The sequence below is a fragment of the Amblyraja radiata genome, chromosome 41 (assembly GCF_010909765.2).
Source record: "Amblyraja radiata isolate CabotCenter1 chromosome 41, sAmbRad1.1.pri, whole genome shotgun sequence".
Lineage (NCBI taxonomy): Eukaryota > Metazoa > Chordata > Chondrichthyes > Rajiformes > Rajidae > Amblyraja > Amblyraja radiata.
In genome coordinates, this window is record NC_045996.1 from 11906169 (window position 1) to 11930840 (window position 24672).

The window sequence follows — 24672 nt, forward strand, 5'->3', positions numbered from 1 at the left end:
GTAGGACATTCTTGCTATTGAGGGAGTGCAGCGTAGGTTAATTTCCGGGATGGCGGGACTGTCATATGCTGAGAGAATGGATCGGCTGGGCTTGTACACTCTGGAGTTTAGAAGGATGAGAGGGAATCTCATTGAAACATATAAGATTATTAAGGGCTTGGACACGCTAAAGGCAGGAAACATGTTCCCGATGTTGGGGGAGTCCAGAACCAGGGGCCAGAGAATGGTGAGTCTGTGGAATTCTCTGCCTCAGAGGGCGGTGGAGGCAGGTTCTCTGGATACTTTCAAGAGAGCTAGATAGGGCTCTTCAAGATAGCGGAGTCAGGGGACAGGGGGAGAAGGCAGGAACGGGGTACTGATTGGGGATGATTAGCCATGATCACATTGAATGGCGATGCTGGCTCGAAGGGATGAATGACCTGCTCCTGCACCTATTGTCTATTGTAAAAGTCCCTACAGACAACACCGGTAGTCGGGATCGAACCCGGGTCTCTGGCGCTGTGAGTGCTGTCAGGCAGCAACTCTACCGCTACACCATCGTGCCGCCCACGTTGTCCACGGTGGTGTTGCATCTCCTATACATACCCTTAGAAAAGGGGAGGCTAATAAGATTGGATAAACAAACCAAAAAGGATGCAAGTGTGAAGAAGGGTCTCGACCCGAAACGTTAACTAATTGTGAGGGGGGCGCTGCTCTGGCAGCAGCCATGTCATGCAGCTCGTCAGTTTTTCAACCTTTTTTTATTTTTTTAGTATGTTTTAAAGTGTGTATTTTGTGTTTCTTCGTGTGTTTTGTGTGGGGGGTGGTGTGGGGGGGTAAGGGGGAAACCGCTTCGGTCGCCTCCTCCATGGAGAGGCGACTTTTTCCAGGTCGCCTCCCCCGTGGCCTAACATCAAGGATCGGCGCGGCCTTTCCCGGAAACGCGCCCGGGGCTTCAGCGGGGGGCGCAGCGTGGACTCTCGGCGTGGAGCGGGTGAGCCCTCGCTGGGGCTCGCTGGAGGGGAGCGCTCCGTTTCGCTGGCCCGGGGCAGCCGGCAGCCTGAAGTCGCAGCCTGAAGCCGCGGTCTGCAGAGCTCCAGCTGGTGCGGCGTCTACAGCCCGGGATCTCACGTTGGGGACCCGGGGGAAGAAGAAGCCATCACTGCCGGCCCGCGGCCAACTTCTACCGCGGGGCCGGCATGGACTTACCATCACCCCTGGAGGGGAGCTTCGACCGCCGGCCCTGCAGTCTACGGTGCTTCTGGCTGCGGCGGGGACTTTAAATCTTGACCGCCGGCCTGCAACAACTTAAAGCCGCGGTCTCCGGTGAGGAAGAGCCGATCCTGGACTGACTCTGGACTCTGGTCCTGACCACGGGGGGGAAATGGAGGAGGACTGGCCAAATGTTGTGCCTTCCACCACAGTGATGAATGCTGTGGTGGATGTTTGTGTTACAGTTTTATTGTGGTTGTGTGTTCTTTATTATTGTATCGCTGCAGACAACCCAAATTTCCACCAGCCTGGCTGTGTGGCAATAAATTATATCTATCTATCTATCTAACCGAGTTATCCAGAGTTGCTGCCTGACCCTCTGAGTTGCTCCAGCACTTTGTGCCTTTATTTGTACACCAGCATCTGCAGTTCCTCGCGTGTACCAACATGCAGAAACATAGAAAACAGCAGGAGGAGGCCATTCGGCCCTTCGAGCCAGCACCGCCATTCATTGTGATCGTGGCTGATCGTCCCCAATCAATAACCCGTGCCTGCCTTCTCCCCATATCCCTTGATTCTGCAACGCCCTGGAGCTCTATCTAACTCACTCTTTTAAATCCATCCATTGATTTGGCCTCCACTGCCCTCTGTGGCAGGGAATTCCATAAATTCACAACTCTCTGGGCGAAAAAGTTTTTTTCTCATCTCAGTTTTAAATGGCCTCCCGTTTATTCTAAGAATGTGGCCCCCAGGTTCTGGACTCGCCCAACATTGGGAACATTTTTTCCTGCATCTAGCTTGTCCAGTCCTTTTATAATTTTATATGTTTACTATAAGATTCCCCCTCATCCTTCTAAACTCCAGTGAATACAAGCCCAGTCTTTTCAATCTTTCCTCATATGACAGTCCCGCCATCCCGGGGATTAACCCACCTAGCTCGGTGACTGTGAAAGGATGATGATAGGTTTCTAACGTTGGATGATAGTGCCTGACTTATTGGAGTAGATGAAAGATGCTGTGTTTGCTTAATGTCTTTAGATCCGGTGCTTCCAGGTAGGCTGACGTGTGATGAGTTTAGGAGCTGTTGTTGGCATCATAGGTTTGTTTTGTTTTATCACCAGAAGTTGGTTGTTTCCTTCTGATTATCAGGTGATAGAAAACTGGGTTTCAAAGTTCACGGGGGAGGAAGCGCTACGGAAACAGAAGGCAGAGGAAACGTGTAATTTGTAACAAAACGGTTGTTGTAAAACTCTCCGCAATGAGAGGGCGGAGGGCTAATGAAGCAGCTTTAAAGCCCTGTCCCACTGTACGAGTTCATTCAAGAGTTCTCCCGAGTTTGCCCTGATTCGAACTCGGAGATTTACGGTAATGGCCGCTCGTCGGTACACGAGGCTCTCGTGGACATTTTTATCAACATGTTGAAAAATCTTCGCGAGCCTTCCCGAGCTTACCGCGTTTCCCGAGTACCTGCCGTTAGCGTTATGAGCCGCTAAGAGACGTCCCCGAGCTCCGACGTACCCGCTACGTTCATTCTCCGTGCTTAACGCGAGTTTGATTTTTTTTTTAACTCGGGAGAGCTCTTGGAATGAACTCGTACCGTGGGACAGGGCTTTTAGTTTAGTGTAGTGTAGAGATAACAGGCCACCGAGTCCACGCCGACCAGCGACCCCCGCACATTAACACTAGCCGACACACACTAGGGACAATTTATACTTATACCAGGCCAATTAACATACAAACCTGGACGTCTTTTGAGGCAATGGAAGGGAGGTTGGTTTGAGTGATGGTCTGGACTGGGTCCACCATTCTCTGTCATTTCTTAGTGCAGGAAAGAACTGCAGATGCTGGTTTAAACCGAAGATAGACACAAAGTGCTGGAGTAACTCAGACTGAAGAAGGGTCTCGTCTCGACCCGAAACACCACCCATTCCGTCTCTCCAGAGATGCTGCCTGTCCCGCTGAGTTACTCCAGCATTTTGTGGCCATCTCGGCAATTTCTTGTGGTCTTGGGTGGAGTTGTGCCCAAACCCGATGCATCCCGATAAGATACTTTCTACAGCGCATCTGTAGGAGTTGGTGAGAGGTGTAGACGGGGTTGTATCGGAAGGGGCTGGGCAGCACACGGCAACAGTACAAGCCGGCAATAGCTGTTCGCCAAGGAGAAGTGTCTAGTGCCTCTAGCTTCCACTAAATTTAAGGTGGACAAAAATGCTGGAGAAACTCAGCGGGTGATGCAACATCTTGTGTGTCCTGAACACACTTTCCTCAGGAAGACTAGATCACGTATAGCTCCTTTCAAGTTCAAGTTCAAGTTCAAGTGAGTTTATTGTCATGTGTCCCTGTATAGGACAATGAAATTCTTGCTTTGCTTCAGCACACAGAACATAGTAGGCATTTACTACAAAACAGATAAATGTGTCCATATACCATGATATAAATATATACACACATGAATAAATAAACTGGTAGTGCAAATGACAGAAAGTGGTTGCTAATAATCAGAGTTTTGTCCGAGCCAGGTTTAATAGCCTGATGGCTGTGGGGAAGTAGCTATTCCTGAACCTGGTTGTTGCAGTCTTCAGGCTCCTGTACCTTCTACCTGAAGGTAGCGGGGAGATGCGTGTGTGGCCAGGATGGTGTGGGTCTTTGATGATACTGACAGCCTTTTTGAGGCAGCGACTGCGATAAATCCCCTCGATGGAAGGAAGGTCAGAGCCGATGATGGACTGGGCAGTGTTTACTACTTTTTGTAGTCTTTTCCTCTCCAGGGCGCTCAAATTGCCGAACCAAGCCACGATGCAACCGGTCAGCACCCTCTTGTGGCAAAAAGATGAATCAGCAACACACAGTCAGTCTGAAGAAGGATCTCAACCTGCAACATCACCCATCCATGTTCTCCAGAGATGCTGCCTGTCCCGGTGAGTTACTCCTGCACTCCAGTGTATCAAAGCAAGGGAGGAATAGATCGGGTAGATGCACAGAGTCTCTTGCCCAGAGTAGGGGAATCGAGGACCAGAGGACATGGGTTCAAGGTGAAGGGGAAAGGATTTAATAGGAATCTGAGGGGTAACTTTTTCATACAAAAGGTGGTGGGTGTATGGAACAAGCTGCCAGAGGAGGTACATATATACATAGATACATAGAAAATAGGTGCAGGAGTAGGCCATTCGGCCCTTTGAGCCTGCACCGCCATTCAATATGATCATGGCTGATCATCCAACTCAGTATCCCGTACCTGCCTTCTCTCCATACCCCCTGATCCCTTTAGCCACAAGGGCCACATCCAACTCCCTCTTAAATATAGCCAATGAACTGGCCTCAACTACCCTCTGTGGCAGAGAGTTCCAGAGATTCACCACTCTCTGTGTGAAAAAGTTTCTTCTCATCTCGGTCCTAAAGGATTTCCCCGTTATCCTTAAGCTGTGACCCCTTGTCCTGGACTTCCCCAACATCGGGAACAATCTTCCTGCATCTAGCCTGTCCAACCCCATAAGAATTTTGTACGTTTCTATAAGATCCCCCCTCAATCTCCTAAATTCTAGCGAGTATAAACCAAGTCTATCCAGTCTTTCTTCATATGAAAGTCCTGACATCCCAGGAATCAGTCTGGTGAACCTTCTCTGCACTCCCTCTATGGCTATAATGTCCTTCCTCAGATTTGGAGACCAAAACTGTACGCAATACTCCAGGTGTGGTCTCACCAAGACCCTGTACAACTGCAGTAGAACCTCCCTGCTCCTATACTCAAATCCTTTTGCTATGAAAGCTAACATACCATTCGCTTTCTTCACTGCCTGCTGCACCTGCATGCCTACTTTCAATGACTGGTGTACCATGACACCCAGGTCTCGCTGCATCTCCCCTTTTCCTAATCGGCCACCATTTAGATAATAGTCTGCTTTCCTGTTTTGCCACCAAAGTGGATAACCTCACATTTATCCACATTATACTGCATCTGCCAAAAATTTGCCCACTCACCCAGCCTATCCAAGTCACCTTGCAGTCTCCTAGCATCCTCCTCACAGCTAACACTGCCCCCCAGCTTAGTGTCATCCGCAAACTTGGAGATGTTGCCTTCAATTCCCTCATCCAGATCATTAATATAAATTGTAAATAGCTGGGGTCCCAGCACTGAGGCTTGCGGTACCCCACTAGTCACTGCCTGCCATTGTGAAAAGGACCCGTTTACTCCTACTCTTTGCTTTCTGTTTGCCAACCAGTTCTCTATCCACATCAATACTGAACCCCCAATACCGTGTGCATTAAGTTTGTATACTAATCTCCTATGTGGGACCTTGGCGAAAGCCTTACGAAAGTCCAGATACAACAGATCCACTGGTTCTCCCCTCTCCATTCTAATAGTTACATCCTCGAAAACCTCTATAAGATTCGTCAGACATGATTTACCTTTTGTAAATCCATGCTGACTTTGTCCAATGATTTCACCACTTTCCAAATGTGATGCTATCCCATCTTTAATAACTAGCAGTTTCCCCACTACCGATGTTAGACTAACTGGTCTGTAATTCCCCGTTTTCTCTCTCCCTCCCTTCTTAAAAAGTGGGGTTACGTTTGCTACCCTCCAATCCTCAGGAACTACTTCAGAATCTAAAGAGTTTTGAAAAATTATCACTAATGCATCCACTATTTCTGGAGCTACTTCCTTAAGTACTCTGGGATGCAGCCTATCTGGCCCTGGTGATTTATCGGCCTTTAATCCATTCAATTTACCCAACACCACTTCCCGACTAACCTGGATTTCACTCAGTTCCTCTATCTCCTTTGACCCGCGGTCCCCTGCTATTTCCGGCAGATTATTTATGTCTTCCTTAGTGAAGACGGAACCAAAGTAGTTATTCAATTGGTCCGCCATATCCTTGTTCCCCATGATCAACTCACCTGTTTCTGACTGCAAGGGACCTACATTTGTTTTAACTAATCTCTTTCTCTTCACATATCTATAAAAACTTTTGCAGTCAGTTTTTATGTTCCCTGCCAGTTTTCTTTCATAATCTATTTTCCCTTTCCTAATTAAGCCCTTTGTCCTCCTCTGCTGGTCTCTGAATTTCTCCCAGTCCTCTGGTATGCTGCTTTTTCTGGCTAATTTGTACGCATCATCCTTCGCTTTGATACTATCCCTGATTTCCCTTGTTATCCACGGATGCACTACCTTCCCTGATTTATTCTTTTGCCAAACTGGGATGAACAATTGTTGTAGTTCATCCATGCAGTCTTTAAATGTCTTCCATTGCATATCCACCGTCAACCCTTTTAGAACTAATTGCCAGTCAATCTTGGCCAATTCACGTCTCATACCCTCAAAGTTACCTTTCTTTAAGTTCAGAACCGTTGTTTCTGAATTAACAATGTCACTCTCCATCCTAATGAAGAACTCAACCATATTATGGTCACTCTTGCCCAAGGGGGCACGTACAACAAGACTGCTAATTAACCCTTCCTCATTACTCAATACCCAGTCTAGAATAGCCTGCTCTCTCGTTGGTTCCTCTACATGTTGGTTTAGATAACTATCCCGCATACATTCCAAGAAATCCTCTTCCTCAGCACCCTTGCCAATTTGATTCACCCAATCTATATGTAGATTGAAGTCACCCATTATAACTGTTTTGCCTTTGTTGCACGCATTTCTAATTTCCTGTTTGATGCCATCCCCAACTTCACTACTACTGCTGGTAGTTGAGGCTGGGACTTTAGCCACACTTAAGAAACAGTTAGGCAGGTGTGTTGCCCTGTCGGTCGGCAGCCCGGCCAGCTGACCGACCTTCGGACCTTCGCTTACCGCCAACACCACCACCACCCCTCCTTCTCACGGCCGATCATCGGTTCATGAGTCGGATGGGGCGCCGGACTTGCCCGGGCCAAAACTCCTCAGCTGGCCCGCCGGCTGGGCTTTGCGTGCAGTCCAGCACCCGGGGCCAACTCATCATTCACCCAGCCACGGCCCAGTCGGTCAACGAATTGCCGTCGGGAACTTGTCCCGTATTTTGACCTTTTGTCCCTTATTTGGGAGTGAGAAAGTTGGCGACCCCCAATAGGAGAGGTTTAGAGGGATCTGGGACAAACGCAGGCAGGTGGGACTAGTGTGGATGGGACATGTTGGTCGGTGTGGGCAAGTTGGGCCGAAGGGCCTGTTTCCACACTGTATCTACCTTCGATTTTTCCAGCATCTGCAGTTCTATCTTTCTTAATTTATTATATATCTTGTTTCAGTCTTGTTTCTTGGTTTAAAGATGCATTGAAGGGACTGTAGATGGCAGTGTTGGCACATACACAAGTAAGTGGAAAGTTGTGGAAAGTCTTTGCAAACCACATCAGACCGAGATACGCAAACCTTAGCTCATGCTAAGCCTGAATCTGTACTTGTGGACCTGGGTAGGTGATGGGACATTAGATGATCAGTTCCTTCATTGCCTCTGGGTTAGACTACAGTTAGCTTCCCCGCAGCGGGAGAGTTGCTGCCTCACAGCGCCAGAGGCACAGGTTCGATCCTGACTCCGGGCGCTGTCTGTACGGAGTTTGTACGTTCTTCCCGTGACCTGCGTGGGTTTTCTCCGAGATCTTCAGTTTCCTCCCACACTCCAAAAGATGTACAGGCTTGTACGTGACTTATAGTGCAGGAGGAGGCCATTCGGCCCTTCGAGCCAGCACCGCCATTCAATGTGATCATGGCTGATCATCCCCAATCAGTACCCCGTTCCTGCCTTCTCCTCATATCCCCTGACTCCGCTATCTTTAAGAGCCCTATCTAGCTCTCTCTTGAAAGCATCCAGAGAACCGGCCTCCACCGCCCTCTGAGGCAAAGAATTCCACAGATAAAATGTAAATGGCACAATGGGCTAAGTGTTCGGCTGGCAACCGGAAGGTAGCCAGTTCGAATCCCGCTTGGAGTGCATACTGTCGTTGTGTCCTTGGGCAAGACACTTCACCCACCTTTGCCTGTGTGTGAATGTGTGTGAGTGATTGGTGGTGGTCGGAGGGGCCGTAGGCGCAGATTGGCAGCCACGCTTCCGTCAGTCTGCCCCAGGGCAGCTGTGGCTACAGAAGTAGCTTACCACCACCGAGTGTGACTGAGGAGTGAATGAATAATGCGATGTAAAGCGCCTTGAGTATTAGAAAGGCGCTATATAAATCCCATCCATTATTATTATTATTATTAAATTGTCCTTAGAGTGTGTCAGACCGTGTTGGTGTGCGGGGATCGCTGGTTGGCGCGGACCTGGTGGGCCGAAGGGTCTGTTTCCGCGCTGTATCTCTAAACTAAAGCTTATTCCTGCACTACCTACCAAGGCAATGGGTGCAAGCACCTAAGTGAGAGAATTAGAGGGCTCCTCTCCATCACCATGGTACAGTGGATGCAGTGTGCACCGTCTACATAATGCACTGTGGCTACAAGGTTAATTCCCGGGATGGCGGGACTGTCATATGCTGAGAGAATGGAGCGGCTGGGCTTGTACACTCTGGAGTTTAGAAGGATGAGAGGGCATCTCATTGAAACATATAAGATTATTAAGGGCTTGGACACGCTAGAGGCAGGAAACATGTTCCCGATGTTGGGGGAGTCCAGAACCAGGGGCCACACAGTTTATGAATAAGGAGTAAGCCATTTAGAACGGAGATGAGGAAACACTTTTTCTCACAGAGAGTGGTGAGTCTGTGGAATTCTCTGCCTCAGAGGGCGGTGGAGGCCGGTTCTCTGGATGCTTTCAAGAGAGAGCTAGATAGGGCTCTTAAAAATAGCGGAGTCAGGGGATATGGAGAGAAGGCAGGAACGGGGTACTGATGATCAGGGAAGATGATCAGCCATGGTCACATTGAATGGCGATGCTGGCTCGAAGGGCCGAATGGCCTACTCCTGCACCTATTGTCTATTGTACACTTGCCCCAGCTATTCCAACAGCAACCCAAGACCACCAAGAAGGACAAGGCCAGCACTTGCATGACAACATCACCACCTGCTGGTTCCCCTCCAAGTCACACGCCACCCTGATTTGGAAATATATTGCCATTCCTTCAGGGGTCAAGACCCTTCTTCAGACTCATCTCTGGAGACCCATCCCTTCTCTCCAGAGATGTTGCCTGTCCCGCTGAGTTACTCCAGCATTTGTGTCTATCTTCGGTGTAAACCAGCATCTGCAGTTCCTTGCTACACAAAGTTCAACCTTCCCCTGTTGCTAACCACCGACTCATACAATCACCCAGCACGTACACAGGCCCTTCAGCCCAACTAGTCCAAGCTGGCCATGGTACCCCATCTGAGCTTGTTGCATTTGCCTCAAATTTCAATGGCAAGGAATGACTTTGGAGTAGATGGGTATCTCAGAGTTAATTTAAGTTTGCATTTTTAAGCAGTTTAATGATTTTTGAGGAAACTAATTTTAAATATTTGTAATAATTTTAGAAGTTTTCAATTTTGAATAGTCTTAAAATAATTAATGAATATCGGTAGATTAATTTGGCATCATCTTCAGCATGGATATTATGGGCCGAATGGCCTGATCCTGTACTGGGCTGTTCGATGTAAAACACTCTTATTTTCCCCTGAACTATCATCTGAAGACCAATCCAGAGGGGATGATCATAGATGTGGTTCTAATGGAATTCCCACCTCCATCCCATCTCCAATAACATGTAACGACAAACAAGACGTGCGTTTGTGTTTTTAAACCAGCTGATGCTTTGTTTTTCTCAGCGTTATCCGTGTCCCAGGGGCGTGACTGACACTGAATGGCAAACAGTTAAAATGGCAGTAAGAAAGAACTGCAGATGCTGGTTTACACATTAGAACGCACAAAGTGCTGGAGTAACGGGCCAGGCAGCACCTCTGGAGAACATGGATAGTTGAGGTGACCTTTCCCATCGACTTCCTTCTTCATATTCAGTTAGGCTCAGTTACAGACACAGTAGAGTTAGTCTTAGTTGGGGTTAGACATGAAACGTCACCTATCATGTTCTCCACAGATGCTGCCTGACCCACTGAGTTACTCCAGCACTCTGTGAAACGTCACCTATCCATGTTCTCCACAGATGCTGCCTGACCCGCTGAGTTACTCCAGCACTCTGTGAAACGTCACCTATCCATGTTCCCCACAGATGCTGCCTGACCCGCTGAGTTACTCCAGCCGTGTCCCAGAGTTAATAAGGATGTGCCCTTCATTCGTTTGTTCCTTGTACATTTTTGCCATAGAGGGAGTACAGAGAAGGTTCACCAGACTGATTCCTGGGATGTCAGGACTTTCATATGAAGAAAGACTGGATAGACTCGGCTTGTACTCGCTAGAATTTAGAAGATTGAGGGCGGATCTTATAGAAACTTACAAAATTCTTAAGGGGTTGGACAGGCTAGATGCAGGAAGATTGTTCCCGATGTTGGGGAAGTCCAGAACAAGGGGTCACACAGTTTAAGGAAAAGGGGGAAATCTTTTAGGACCGAGATGAGGAAAACTTTTTTCACACAGAGAGTGGTGAATCTGTGGAATTCTCTGCCACAGAAGGTAGTTGAGGCCACAGTTCATTGTCTATATTTAAGAGGGAGTTAGATGTGGCCCTTGTGGCTAAAGGTATCAGAGGGTATGGAGAGAAGGCAGGGATGGGATACTGAGTTGGATGATCAGCCATGATCATATTGAATGGCGGTGCAGGCTCGAAGGGCCGAATGGCCTACTCCTGCACCTATTGTCTATGTTTCTATGTTTCTATTTTCATATCTTTAGTTTCCCTCTCCCCTGACTCTCAGTCTGAAGAAGGGACTAGATCCAAAACCTCACCTAATGCTTCTCTCCAGCGATGCTGCCTGAGTTGCTGAGCTTCCCAGGTATTCTGTGCTTATCTCAGTTGTTGATATGTTGGCTAAAATGTTGAGGGTGGGGTCAGGCTAGGTGACCACAACATCCATGGCCATTGCCTTCAGGTCTAATATACTAATATAATCATTTTACAGTTCCCATTCTACAACGTCAGAAGGATTTAGTTTAGTTCAAAGATACAGCGCGGAAACAGGCATTTAAACATAGAAAATAGGTGCAGGAGTAGGCCATTCGGCCCTTCGAGCCTGCACCACCATTCAATATGATCATGGCTGATCATCCAACTCAGTATCCCGTACCTGCCTTCTCTCCATACCCCCTGATCCCTTTAGCCACAAGGGCCACATCTAACTACCTCTTAAATATAGCCAATGAACTGTGGCCTCAACTACCTTCTGTGGCAGAGAATTCCACAGATTCACCACTCTCTGTGTGAAAAATGTTTTTCTCATCTCGGTGCTAAAAGATTTCTCCCTTATCCTTAAACTGTGTGACCCCTTGTCCTGGACTTCCCCAACATCGGGAACAATCTTCCTGCCTCTAGCCTGTCCAACCCCTTAAGAATTTTGTAAGTTTCTATAAGATCCCCCCTCAATCTCCTAAATTCTAGAGATAGGCACAAGAAGCTGGAGTAACTCAGCGGGACAGGCAGCATCTCTGGAGAGAAGGAATGGGTGACGTTTCGGGTTTCAGTCTGAAGATGGGTGACCTTTCAGACCCGTAACGTCACCCATTCCCACTCTCCAGAGATGCTGCCTGTCCCACTGAGTCACTCCACTTCTTGTGTCTATTTCTTTGTTTGGTTTAGTTGAGTTTAGTTTCGAGACACAGCGCGGAAACAGGCCCTTTGGCCCACCGAGTCCGCACCGACCAGCGATCCCCAAAGATTAACACTACCCTACACAAGCTCGGGACAATTTACACTTGCACCAAGCCAATTGATCTTCAAACTGGTACGACTTTTGGAGTGTGGTAGGAAACCGAAGATCTCGGGGGAAACCCACGCAGGTCACGGGGAGAATGTGCAGGTTAAACACCCGTAGTCAGGATCGAACCTGGGTCTCTGGCACTGTAGGACATTTCCTCTACCGATGCACCACTGTGCTGTATTGAGGCCGCTTAGAATTTTACTCCATAGTACACATCAAGGGCATAAGCATTTATGGGCGGGCATGGTGGCGCAGCGGTAGAGTTGCTGCCTCACAGCGCATGCGGCTCCGGAAACACGGGTTCAATCCCGGCTACGGGCGCTGTCTGTGCGGAGTTTGCACGTTCTCCCCGTGACCCGCGTGGGTTTTCTCCGAGAGCTTCGGTTTCCTCCCGCACTCCAAAGACGTGCAGGTTTGTAGGTTAATTGTCTTGGTGTAAAGTACGCATTGTCCCCCGTGTGTGTGTGGGATTGCGGGGATCGCTGGCCGGCACTGACTCGGTGGGCCGAAGGGCCTGTTTCCGCGCTGTATCTCTAAACTAATTAATCTGATGAGTAATCACACGTACCAGGGCTGTGTCCAAGTTTTTATTTGTGTGCACTAATCCTCCATCAGTTGTCCAACCTTACTCTTCCCAAAGCCAACCGTGGCAGGTGGGGTTGTGGGGGCAGAGGGAGCTGGGCATTGTGCTCACCCTTAAAGGATGGCACACATACCCTTGTCTCGAAAGGGGTTGGTGGAGTTGGCTGCAGGGGTGACCAGTGGGTCCTCCTTGGCGTGCTCCTCACAGTAGGCTAGAAGTTCCGCAGCTGCTTTGGAAACCTGGATGGGGGGGGGAAGAGGAGAGGAAAGAGGTCAATGTTGGAGTCCACCACAAAACCACAAGGCCTGACGAAGGGTCTCGACCCGAAACGTCACCCATTCCTTCTCTCCAGAGATGCTGCCCGCCCCTTTTTGTGTCTACCTTCGATTTCAATCAGCATCTGCAGTTCCTTCCTAGACATAAAATGTCCATACCAGGTGTACAAAGTGAATCCCACAGCTTGGAGCAGGCCCTTCAGCCCAACTTGCCCATGCTGACCGAAATAACCCATCGGGCAAAAGGTATCGAAGTGTGAAGACACACACCTCCAGATTCACGAAGAAGACATTGAATGACAGTGCTGGCTCGAAGGGCCAAATGTTTCTATGCAAGATGGTGACCATGTAGGAACGATGATATGTTTCCAACTCAGGTGCTTGTCTCTACAGAGTTTGTCGGCTCCCCCCGTGACTGTGTGGGGTTTCTCCGGGTGCTCCGGTTTCCTCCCACACGTGCAGGTTTGTCGATCCATTGGATTTGTACAAATATAAATTGTCCCTAGTGTGTGTAGGAGAGTGTTAGTGTGCGGGGATCGCTGGTCAACATAGAATCATGGAGTGATACAGCGTGGAAACAGGCCCTTCGGCCCAACTTGCCCACACCAGCCAACATGTCCCAGCTACACTAGTCCCACCTGCCCGCATTTGGTCCATATCCCTCCAAACCTGTCCTATCCATGTACCTGTCCAACTGGTTCTTAAACGTTGGGATAGTCCCAGCCTCAACTACCTCCTCTGGCAGCTTGTTCCATACGCCCACCACCCTTTGTGTGAAAATGTTACCCCTCAGATTCCTATTAAATCTTTCCCCCTTCACCTTAAACCTATGTCCTCTGGTCCTCGATTCCCCTACTCTGGCAAGAAACTCTACCCGATCTATTCCTCTCATGATTTTATACACCTCTATAAGATCACCCCTGATCCTCCTGCGCTCCAAGGAATTGAGACCCAGCCTACTCAACCTCTCCCTATAGCTCAGACCTTTTAGTTCTGGCAACATTCTCGTAAAGCTTCTCTGCACCCTGTTTCTGCTGTCTTTCCGCTGACTGGTTAGCACGTGACAAAAGTATTTCACTATACCTCGGTACACGTGACAATAAACTAATAATAATAATAATAATGGATGGGATTTATATAGCGCCTTTCTAATACTCAAGGCGCTCTACATCGCATTATTCATTCACTCCTCAGTCACACTCGGTGGTGGTAAGCTACTTCTGTAGCCACAGCTGCCCTGGGGCAGACTGACGGAAGCGTGGCTGCCAATCTGCGCCTACGGCCCCTCCGACCACCACCAATCACTCACACACATTCACACACAGGCAAAGGTGGGTGAAGTGTCTTGCCCAAGGACACAACGACAGTATGCACTCCAAGCGGGATTCGAACCGGCTACCTTCCGGTTGCCAGCCGAACACTTAGCCCATTGTGCCATCTGTCGTCCTGAACTGAACTAAAGACTCTGTGCCCCCATTAGTGATTAGTTTTCTGGACTTAATATTTCTACCAAAGGAACAGAGCTCGTTTCCACCCAACAAACAGCGAACAATGGCCTGTTGCCTTTATCATCCTAACTTTTTTTGCATATCTTTCATTCATTATTCTTTATCTCTCCACATCATCCTCTATGTCCCTCGTTTCCCTTATCCCCAACCAACGGTCTGGACCCGAAACGTCACCAATTCCTTCTCTCCGGAGATGCTGCCTGTCCCGCTGAGTTACTCCAGCTTTTTGTGTCTGTCTTCAGAGCAAAGGTGTGAGAAGGAACTGCAGATGCTGGTTGAAACCGAAGACAGACACGCACATAAAGCTGGAGTAACTCAGCGGGACAGGCAGCATCTCCGGAGAGAAGGAATGGGTGACGTTTTGGGTCGAGACCCTTCTTCAGACCAAAGTGACTGGTTTCCGTCTCGGAAACTAAATACAGGACCACCCGTGGACCCTCCAAGACAATAGACAATAGGTGCAGGAGTAGGCCATTCGGCCCTTCGAGCCAGCACCGCCATTCAATGTGATCATGGCTGATCATCCCCAATCAGTACCCCGTTCCTGCCTTCTCCCCATATCCCCTGACTCCGCTATCTTTAAGAGCCCTATCTAGCTCTCTCTTGAAAGCATCCAGAGAACCTGCCTCCACCGCCCTCTGAGGCAGAGAATTCCACAGACTCACAACTCTCTGCGTGAAAAAGTGTTCCACGTCTCCGTTCTAAATGGCTTACTCCTTATTCTTAAACTGTGTGTGGCCCCTGGTTCTGGACTCCCCCAACATCGAGAACATGTTTCCTGCCTCTAGCGTGTCCAAGCCCATAAGGGCCTGTCCCACTTGGCTGTCATTTGCGTGTCACGCAGATGGCGAGCGAAGATTCTGTACGTCCCAAAATCCTGGGGCGCCGCGCACGATCGCGCGTCTCTGCCTATGTCACCACGCACTATGCGCGCGTAATGCGCACCATGCACGCATCACGTGCGCGTCGTGCGAAGTGATGTCGCGTAAATTACACGCAAACAATTCCCAAGTGGGACAGCCCCTTAAATAATCTTATATGTTTCAATGAGATCCCCACTCATCCTTCTAAACTCCATAGAGTACAGAGTAGGTGACGCAGACTCACCTGCATGCGGTCGATGTGGACCTCCAGCTTCAGCTGCTCCACCGCCAGGCGGGCCTCGGCAATCTTGGCCGTGAGGTTAGGCATCGTGTAGCGCTCCGCTCCAGAAACACAGCAAGGTGGACCTTCCTACAACGACGTCCTTCTGGGAAGGAGATGAGGAGGAGTTTCATTAGTCGGAGGGCGGTGAATCTGCGGAGTTTTTTGCCGCAGGAGGCTGGGGGTATATTTAAGGCGGAGATGGATACATTCCTGATTAGTGCGTGAGTCAGGGGCTATGGGGAATGCGGGGGTACGTCCATCGGAGGGCTAGTTCTTGTCAGGTGACGAAGGTGCAGTTCTAGGTGCGGGTGTCGGGGGTTACGGGGAGAAGGCAGGAGAATGGGGTTAGGAGGGAGAGATTCGATCGGATGAATGACAGAGTAGACTTGACGGGCCGAATGGCCCATTTCCACTCCTATTCCCTTTGACCTTATCGCCGTATGAGAGGGAGGCACAGAGACAAGGAGGTGAAAGGTGTGAAAATGAGACATCAAAGCGGACGAGGGTCAAGGAAAACGTGAAAGAGATCAGGGGTTAGGAGGGAGACTAGACCTGATGGGCCGAATGGTCATCATGTCATAAGGAATAGGAGCAGAATTAGGCCATTTGGCCCATAAAGTCTACTCCGCCATTCAATCATGGCTGATCTATCTCTCCATCCTAACCCCATTCTCCTGCCTTCTCCCCATAACCTCTGACACCTGTGTCACCCGAATGGCCTCATCCTGCTCCTATCACTGATGACAGGCCCATTACAGCACTCGCAGAGCCGAAGACACATGATTACAGTCGAGCCGTCCACAGTGTACAGATACATGATAAGGGGAATAACGTTCAGTGCAAGGTAAAGCCAGCAAAGTCCCATCAAGGATAGTCCCAGGGTCACCAAAGAGGTAGAACTTACAAAATTCTTAAGGGGTTGGACAGGCTAGATGCAGGAAGATTGTTCCCGATGTTGGGGAAGTCCAGAACAAGGGGTCACAGTTTAAGGATAAGGGGGAAATCTTTTAGGACCGAGATGAGGAAAACATTTTTCACACAGAGAGTGGTGAATCTGTGGAATTCTCTGCCACAGAAGGTAGTTGAGGCCACACAGTTCATTGGCTATATTTAAGATGGAGTTAGATGTGGCCCTTGTGGTTAAAGGGATCAGGGGGTATGGAGAGAAGGCAGGGATGGGATACTGAGTTGGATGATCATATTGAAAGGCGGTGCATGCTCGAAGGGCCGAATGGCCTACTCCTGTACCTATTTTCTATGTTTCCATGTTTCTATAGTAGTTCAGCACTGCTCTCTGGTTGTGGTAGGATGGTTCAGTTGCCTGATAACAGCTGGGAAGAAACTGTCTCTGAATCTGGAGGTGTGTGCGTTTTCGCTCTTCTAGAGAAGAAAGGCGTGAGTGCTGGGGTGCGACTGGTCCTTGATTCCATTGAGGTGTAGATGGAGTCAATGGAAGACAGCAGATCTATCTTTTAGCCTGATGGGAGAGGGTAGATGGTTACCTTACAGCCTGTAACTTGCTTTGATGGGTCTATGATATAAAGGTCCCTGTGCTCCACTGATTAGATTGCAGGCCGATCGAACTGCAGGCACTTTTGGCTGGTGTTGATATGATGGATTGACTTCAGTTCAGAGAGGTAATGCATAAGACCAGCTGAGAACCAGTCCCGTGGGGGGGGGGGGGGGGGGAGGGGGGGGGGAGCTGGGAGCGTGTTGACACCACTTGTTTATCGCAGCTGGTGTTTGGCCCGGTGATAAACATCAGGACGTTGTTAACCCCTTCCCTGCCCAAGCGCGGTGGCACAGCGGTAGAGTTGCTGCCTCACAGCGCTTGCAGCGCCGGAGACCCGGGTTCGATCCCGACTACGGGCGCTGTCTGTACGGAGTTTGCACGTTCTCCCTGTGACCTGCGTGGGTTTTCTCCGAGATCTTCGGTTTCCTCCCACACTCCAAAGACGTACAGGTTTGTAGGTTAATTGGCTTGGTGTAAATGTAAAATTGTCCCTAGTGTGTGTAGGATAGTGTTAGTGTGCGGGGATCGCTGGTCGGTGCGGACTTGGTGGGCTGAAGGGCCTGCTTCCGCGCTATATCTCCAAGTTAAGTTTGTACGTTCTCCCCGTGACAATAGACAATAGACAATAGACAATAGGTGCAGGAGTAGGCCATTCGGCCCTTCGAGCCAGCACCACCATTCAATATGATCATGGCTGATCATCCCCTATCAGTACCCCGTTCCTGCCTTCTCCCCATATCCCCTAACTCGGCTATTTTTAAGAGCCCTATCTAGCTCTCTCTTGAAACACCATGCTATATCTCTAAACTATAGGAAAAATGTTCCCCATGATGGGCGAGTCCAGAACCAGGGGCCACAATAAAGGGGAGGCCATTTAAGACTGAGGTGAGAAAAAACTTTTTCACCCAGAGAGTTGTGAATTTGTGGAATTCCCTGCCACAGAGGGCAGTGGAGGCCAAGTCACTGGATGGATTTAAGAGAGAGTTAGATAGAGCTCTAGGGGCTAGTGGAATCAAGGGATATGGGGAGAAGGCAGGCACGGGTTATTGATTGGGGATGATCAGTCATGATCACAATGAATGGCGGTGCTGGCTCGAAGGGCCGAATGGCCTCCTCCTGCACCTATTTTCTATGTTTCTATGTTTCTATGACATAGGCTCAAGGTGAAAGGGGAAAGATTTAATAGGAATCCGAGGGGTATTCTATGTTCTATGTTTCTATGTAAACTAATGTATCTGCTAGAATTTAGAAGATTGAGGGGGGATCTTATAGAAACTTACAAAATTCTTAAGGGGTTGGACAGGCTAGATGCAAGAAGATTGTTCCCGATGTTGGGGAGGTCCAGAACAAGGGGTCACAGTTTAAGGATAAGGGGGAATTCCTTTAGGACCGAGATGAGGAAAACATTTTTCACACAGAGAGTGGTGAATCTGTGGAATTCTCTGCCCCAGATGGTAGTTGAGGCCACAGTTCATTGGCTATATTTAAGAGGGAGTTAGATGTGGCCCTTGTGGGATCAGCGGGTATGGAGAGAAGGCAGGTACAGGATACTGAGTTGGATGATCAGCCATGATCATATTGAATGGCGGTGCAGGCTAGAAGGGCCGAATGGCCTACTCCTGCACCTATTTTCTATGTTTCTATGTTTCTATGTTTCCTCCCACACTCCAAAGACATTGGCTTTGTACAAATGTAAATTGTCCCAAGTGTGTGTAGGATAGTTTCTATTTTCTATGATTCTATGACATAGGCTCAAGGTGAAGGGGGAAAGATTTAATAGGAACCTGAGGGGTATTCTATGTTCTATGTTTCTATGTAAACTAATGTATCTGTATACACTGTGGACATCTCGACTGTAAACAATCATAGTCATTCTGCTGAAAGTTTCCAAAAAGTTTTCCACTGTACAGGTGTCAGTAAAAACCAAACAGAAAAACGTTCCTAACCCCCTTTCCCAAGGGGACCAGCAGTTGGTGGCTGAAGGGACTGATCTAGCGTTAATTAGTCAGAGTTGAAAGACCAGGGTGATTAAGATGATTGCTGGCGCAGAGCGACTCCCAGGGCAGGGTTCCCCCGCTAATTAAACCTTGTGAACATCTGCTACCCTCCAGAGCGCGCGGAGGGGAGCCGCTAACATATGCAGCGGCCGCTCGGCTAATGAGGTCGCTGAGAGAGACCCTCCCTTGGTGGAAATGTCACCTTTGAAGGACCAGAAGGTAGCGGCTGGGAGGAGCAGGGAAGGGGGGGGGGGGAGGGTGCTGAGAGGGAGGGGGGGGGAGAAGGTCAGGGATTAAGTCTATTTTTTCAATTATGTGCCTTTTTCTGCCCATTTGCATTGCAATAATCCCCATGCATGTCCCCTAATGCGTCTGGTAGAGAGAAGGGGGGCTGAGGGGAGGAGGGGAGAGGGTTACATACACAGTAGAAGCAGGTGTAGGCCATTCGGCCCATCGTTTAACTTCTACCAGTCGTAGTTCTCCATTTATATCAACCTCATCGACACCAGCCCTTCCATTCAGTTCTGTCTGAAGAAGGGTCTCGACCCGAAACGTCTCCAGAGATGCTGCCTCACCCGCTGAGTTGACTCCAGATTTTTATGTCTCTCTCTAGTTTAGTTTTTAAGAAGGAACTGCAGATGCTGGAAAATCGAAGGTGGACAAAAGTGCTGGAGGAACTCAGCGGGTGCAGCAGCATCTATGGAGCGAAGGAAATAGGCAACGTTTCGGGCCGAAACCCTTCCGGGTTTCGACCCGAAACGTTACCTATTTCCTTATTTCAGGGTTTCGTCCCGAAACGTTGCCTATTTCCTTCGCTCCATAGATGCTGCTGCACCCGCCAGCATTTTTGTGTACCTAGGCTAGACATCTTGGTCAACATGGACAAGTTGGGCCAGAGGGTCTGATTCCATTCTCAGTTCAGTGCAGTTCAGTTTATTGTCACGTGTACCGAGGTACAGTGAAAAGCTTTTGTTGCGTGCTAACCAGTCAGCGGAAAGACAACACATGATTACAATCGAGCCGTTCACAGTGTACAGATACATGATAAGGGAATAACGTTTAGTGCAAGGTAAAGCCAGCAAAGTCCGATCAAGGATAGTCTGAGGGTCTCTCCCTCTCCAATGCACACACCTGTGCAGAACTATCCCATACACACACACAAATAACTATACTTAAATGGATATGAGCTGCATCAAACACACCTGGGCATTAACACAGGCTTGTACATAGAGACACATTACATGGGACACTTGGATACAAATGGGCATGTAAACTCAATCGTTCAAGCTGACACCCATATGAACCAGGACCTACATAGAAACATAGAAAATAGGTGCAGGAGTAGGCCATTCGGCCCTTCGAGCCAGCACCGCCATTCAATATGACCATGGCTGATCATCCAACTCAGTATCCCATCCCTGCCTTCTCTCCATACCCCCTGATCCCTTTAGCCACAAGGGCCACATCTAACTCCCTCTTAAATATAGCCAATGAACTGTGTGGCCTCAACTACCTTCTGTGGCAGAGAATTCCACAGATTCACCACTCTCTGTGTAAAAAGTGTTTTTCTTATCTCGGTCCTAAAAGATTTCCCCTTTATCCTTGAACTGTGTGACCCCTTGTTCTGGACTTCCCCAACATCGGGAACAATCTTCCTGCATCTAGCCTGTCCAACCCCTTAAGAATTTTGTAAGTTTCTATAAGATCCCCCCTCAATCTTCTAAATTCTAGCGAGTACAAGCCGAGTCTATCCAGTCTTTCTTCATATGAAAGTCCTGACATCCCAGGAATAAGTCTGGTGAACCTTCTCTGTACTCCCTCTATGGCAAGAATGTCTTTCCTCAGATTAGGAGACCAAAACTGTACGCAATACTCCAGGTGTGGTCTCACCAAGACCCTGTACAACTGCAGTAGAACCTCCCTGCTCCTGTACTCAAATGCTATACAAGGTGCTAACTAACACTGATGTCAATACAAGATACAAAGTGCTGGAGTAACTCAGCGGGACAGGCAGCATCTCGGGAGAGAAGGAATGGGTGACGTTTCGGGTGGAGACCCTTCTTCAGACTACTTCCTCCTGCTCCCCGATTCTACGATCACATTTTAACCCAGACTCGCTAATCTATCTTTGGTTTGAACCAGCGTCTGCAGTTCCTTCACACACACTGGTGTCGATGCCACTGTCCATGTGAAGCCACAATAGGCAGCAGCAGCAGCATAGTCCGTGCCAGGGTACCGAGAGGATGCCCCAGCCTGTTTCACTTACCTGCTCAGTGGGAGCTCCTGTAGCAGTCGGAGTGGCTGCGCAAATGAGTTAGTGACTGAGTCGCAACCAAGATCCACTGAGACTGGGCTAGTCACTCCCTCAGCGTATTACATCAACCTGGTCTCAGTGGGACAGCAGAGTCACATAGTCTCACACACACACACACACACACACACACACACATGCACGCACGCACGCACGCACACGCACACACGCACACACACACACACACACACACACACACGCACACACACACACACCACACACCACCCATGCACGCACGCACACCACCACACACACAACGACCACGCACACACACCACGCGGCGCGCACACACGCACCACACACACGCGCGCAACACGCACACACACGCGCCAACACGCACACGCACGCGCGTACGCACGCACACGCACGCACACACACACACACACACACACACACGCACACACACACACACGCGTTGCGCGCACCAACGCACACACACATGCACACACACATGCACACGCACACACACACGCACACACACACGCGCACACACACACGCACGCGCGCACACACACACGCACACACACACACACACTCACACACTCTCTGCACTCCAGGTTTTAGTGTAATTGGCTTGGTATCTATATCTGCCAAGAATAGAGGAATATTTTAAGGGTTGTAAATATTTTAAGTTATTTAGTGAATGCCTACCGTTTAAAAGTATTTTAATTTCCAATTTAAACAACCATCGTGACATGCCATTGTCCGGGGGGCGGCGTCAAACATCGAGGCTTTGATCTTTATTGATCAGGATTATGTTTATTAACAATATTGAAAAAGAAGAAATGGGATAGAATGAAGGATTTTCCTTATATACAACAATAAAGTAGAGGGACACCAAAGTGGACCCGAAACATCTCTCCATAGATGCTGCCTGTCCCACTGAGTTACTCCAGCACTTGGTGTCTATCTTCCCCGACTCAACATTTGCCAGCCTGTTGTAAGTTTCTCCCTCAGACAGCAGAGAGCAGTGTTGACCAGGGAATCTCTCAAATAACATGTGGGAAGGAACTGCAGATGCTGGTTTACACCAAAGGACACAAAGTGCTGGAGTAACACAGCGGGTCAGGCAGCATCTCTGGAGAAAAAAGGTGGGGTGACTTTTCGGGTTGGAGCCCTTTCCCACAGATGCTGACCTGCCGAGTTACTCCAGGAATAGGTGACGTTTCGGGAGACCCAGAAGTCACCTATCTATTGTTTCCAGAGATGCTGTCTGACCCGTTGAGTTACTCCAGTATTTTGTGTCTATCTTCGGCTAAAACCAGCATCTGCGGTTCATAGAAACATAGAAAATAGGTGCAGGAGGAGGCCATTCGGCCCTTCGAGCCAGCACCGCCATTCATTGTGATCATGGCTGATCGTCCCCTACCAATAACCCGTGCCTGCCTTCTCCCCATATCCCTTGACTCCACTAGCCCCTAGAGCTCTATCTAACTCTCTCTTAAATCCATCCAGTGACTTGGCCTCCACTGCCCTCTGTGGCAGGGAATTCCACAAAATCACAACTCTCTGGGTGAAAACGTTTTTTTCTCACCTCAGTCTTAAATGGCCTCCCCTTTATTCTAAGACTGTGTGGCCCCTGGTTCTGGACTCGCCCAACATTGGGAACATTTTTCCTGCATCTAGCTTGACCAGTCCTTTTATAATTTTATATGTTTCTATAAGATGCCCCCTCATCCTTCTAAGCTCCAGTCAATACAACCCTAGTCTTTTCAATCTTTCCTCATATGACAGTCCTGCCATCCCAGGGACTGTCATATTCCTGTGTAGGTCCCTTCCTACACATTTCCTAAACTAAAACTGCGTTTACTTCGATGAAACAAGAGTAGGACTTGTCTTGTCTCACATGTCTTCTCTCACCAACCAAAGTCAACGCAGCTGCAGCAAGAACAAGTAGATCCTCAAACGTTAGCAGACAGATACTTTTTTAAACAGGTCTATACATTCAACACACTGAACACTGCTGGCTACAGACATAGAATCATCAATGAGGTCGTAAATTCTTTGAGCACTCCTGGTCCAATTCATCGATAACTAATGAAAGACACAAAAAGCTGGAGCAACTCAGCAGGACAGGCAGCATCTCTGGAGAGACGGAATGGGTGACGTTTCGGGTCCAGACCCTTCTTCAGACTATTGCGAATTATGTATAGGAAAGAACTGCAGATGCTGGTTTAAATCGAAGATAGACACCAAATGTTGGATTAACTCAGCGGGACAGGCAGCATCTCATCATTCCTCCTCTCCACAGATGCTGTCTGTCACCCTGACTTACTCCAGCATTTTGTGTCATTGATAACTACCGATTACATTAGTTCCCCCGGGCATTCAATGACCACTCTATATCTCTCGAAGGTAGACAAAAATGCTGGAGAAACTCAGCGGGTGCAGCAGCATCTATGGAGCGAAGGAAATAGGCAACGTTTCGGGCCGAAACCCGGAAGGGTTTCGGCCCGAAACGTTGCCTATTTCCTATAGTGGAGAGTGTACAACTCTTTGCATGGAGCGAAGGAAATAGGCAACGTTTCGGGCCGAAACCCTTCTTCGGACTGACGTAGGGTTGGGGGGGGGGGGGGGGGGAGGAAAAAAAAGAACAAAGGAAAAGGAGGAGAATGACCCCGAGGGCTGAGGGAGAGGTAGGAAGGGGAGGAGACAGCAAGGGTTAACAGAATTGTGAAGATTCAATGTTCATGCCACCAGGATGCAGGCTCCCCAGGCGGAATATGAGGTGCTGTTCCTCCAATTTCCGGTGTTGCTCACTCTGGCCATGGAGGAGGCCCAGGACAGAGAGGTCGGATACGGAATGGGAGGGGGAGTTGAAGTGCTGAGCCACCGGGAGGTCAGGTTGGTTATTGCGGACCTCTTCCCTCTACGACCACATCCTTACCCAGACTCCATACCACAGCATTTTCCAGCATCTGCAGTTCCTTCTTTAACACTATATCTCCCGAAAATGTAAACTATTTTGTTTATTTAGCTTTAGTTTTAAACCAGTTCTATGTTATTCCACTTTTACATCCTACACACTAGAGGCAATTTGCAGAAGCCAATTGGCCTGCAGCCCCATACATCTTTAGGAAACCCGTGCACCCAGAGAAAACCCACGCAGTCACAGGGAGAGCGTGCAAACACCGCACAGACAGCACCCGCGGTCAGGATCGAACCTGGCACTCTGGGGCATTGAGGCGGCAACTCTACTGCAGCACCACCATGCTTGATGGACAGCATGGGATCACTGGGCCGAAGGGCCTGTTTCTGTGCCTCCTTGTGAATATTCACTGGAATTTAGAAGGATGAGAGGATAATAATAATAATAATAATAATGGATGGGATTTATATAGCGCCTTTCTAATACTCAAGGCACTTTACATCGCATTATTCGTTCACTCCTCAGT

General features: G+C 48.8%; 1 protein-coding gene across 2 annotated transcripts; it reads right to left on the bottom strand.

The window, feature by feature from the left end:
• Positions 1-12517: 12517 nt before the first annotated feature.
• On the bottom strand, positions 12518-21309 carry gng8 (G protein subunit gamma 8). Of its 2 annotated transcripts, none has more exons than XM_033014315.1 (3): positions 21233-21309; positions 15418-15556; positions 12518-12766 (listed from the first exon to the last, which is right to left on the bottom strand). In XM_033014315.1, the coding sequence occupies exons 2-3, from the start codon at positions 15499-15501 to the stop codon at positions 12641-12643; spliced, it is 210 nt and encodes a 69-aa protein (XP_032870206.1). In that variant the 5' UTR covers positions 15502-15556; positions 21233-21309; the 3' UTR covers positions 12518-12640. The 2 variants fall into 2 exon arrangements, with proteins under 2 accessions (XP_032870206.1, XP_032870207.1); XM_033014316.1 differs by having other exon boundaries at positions 15418-15559; positions 21233-21307.
• Positions 21310-24672: the final 3363 nt, after the last annotated feature.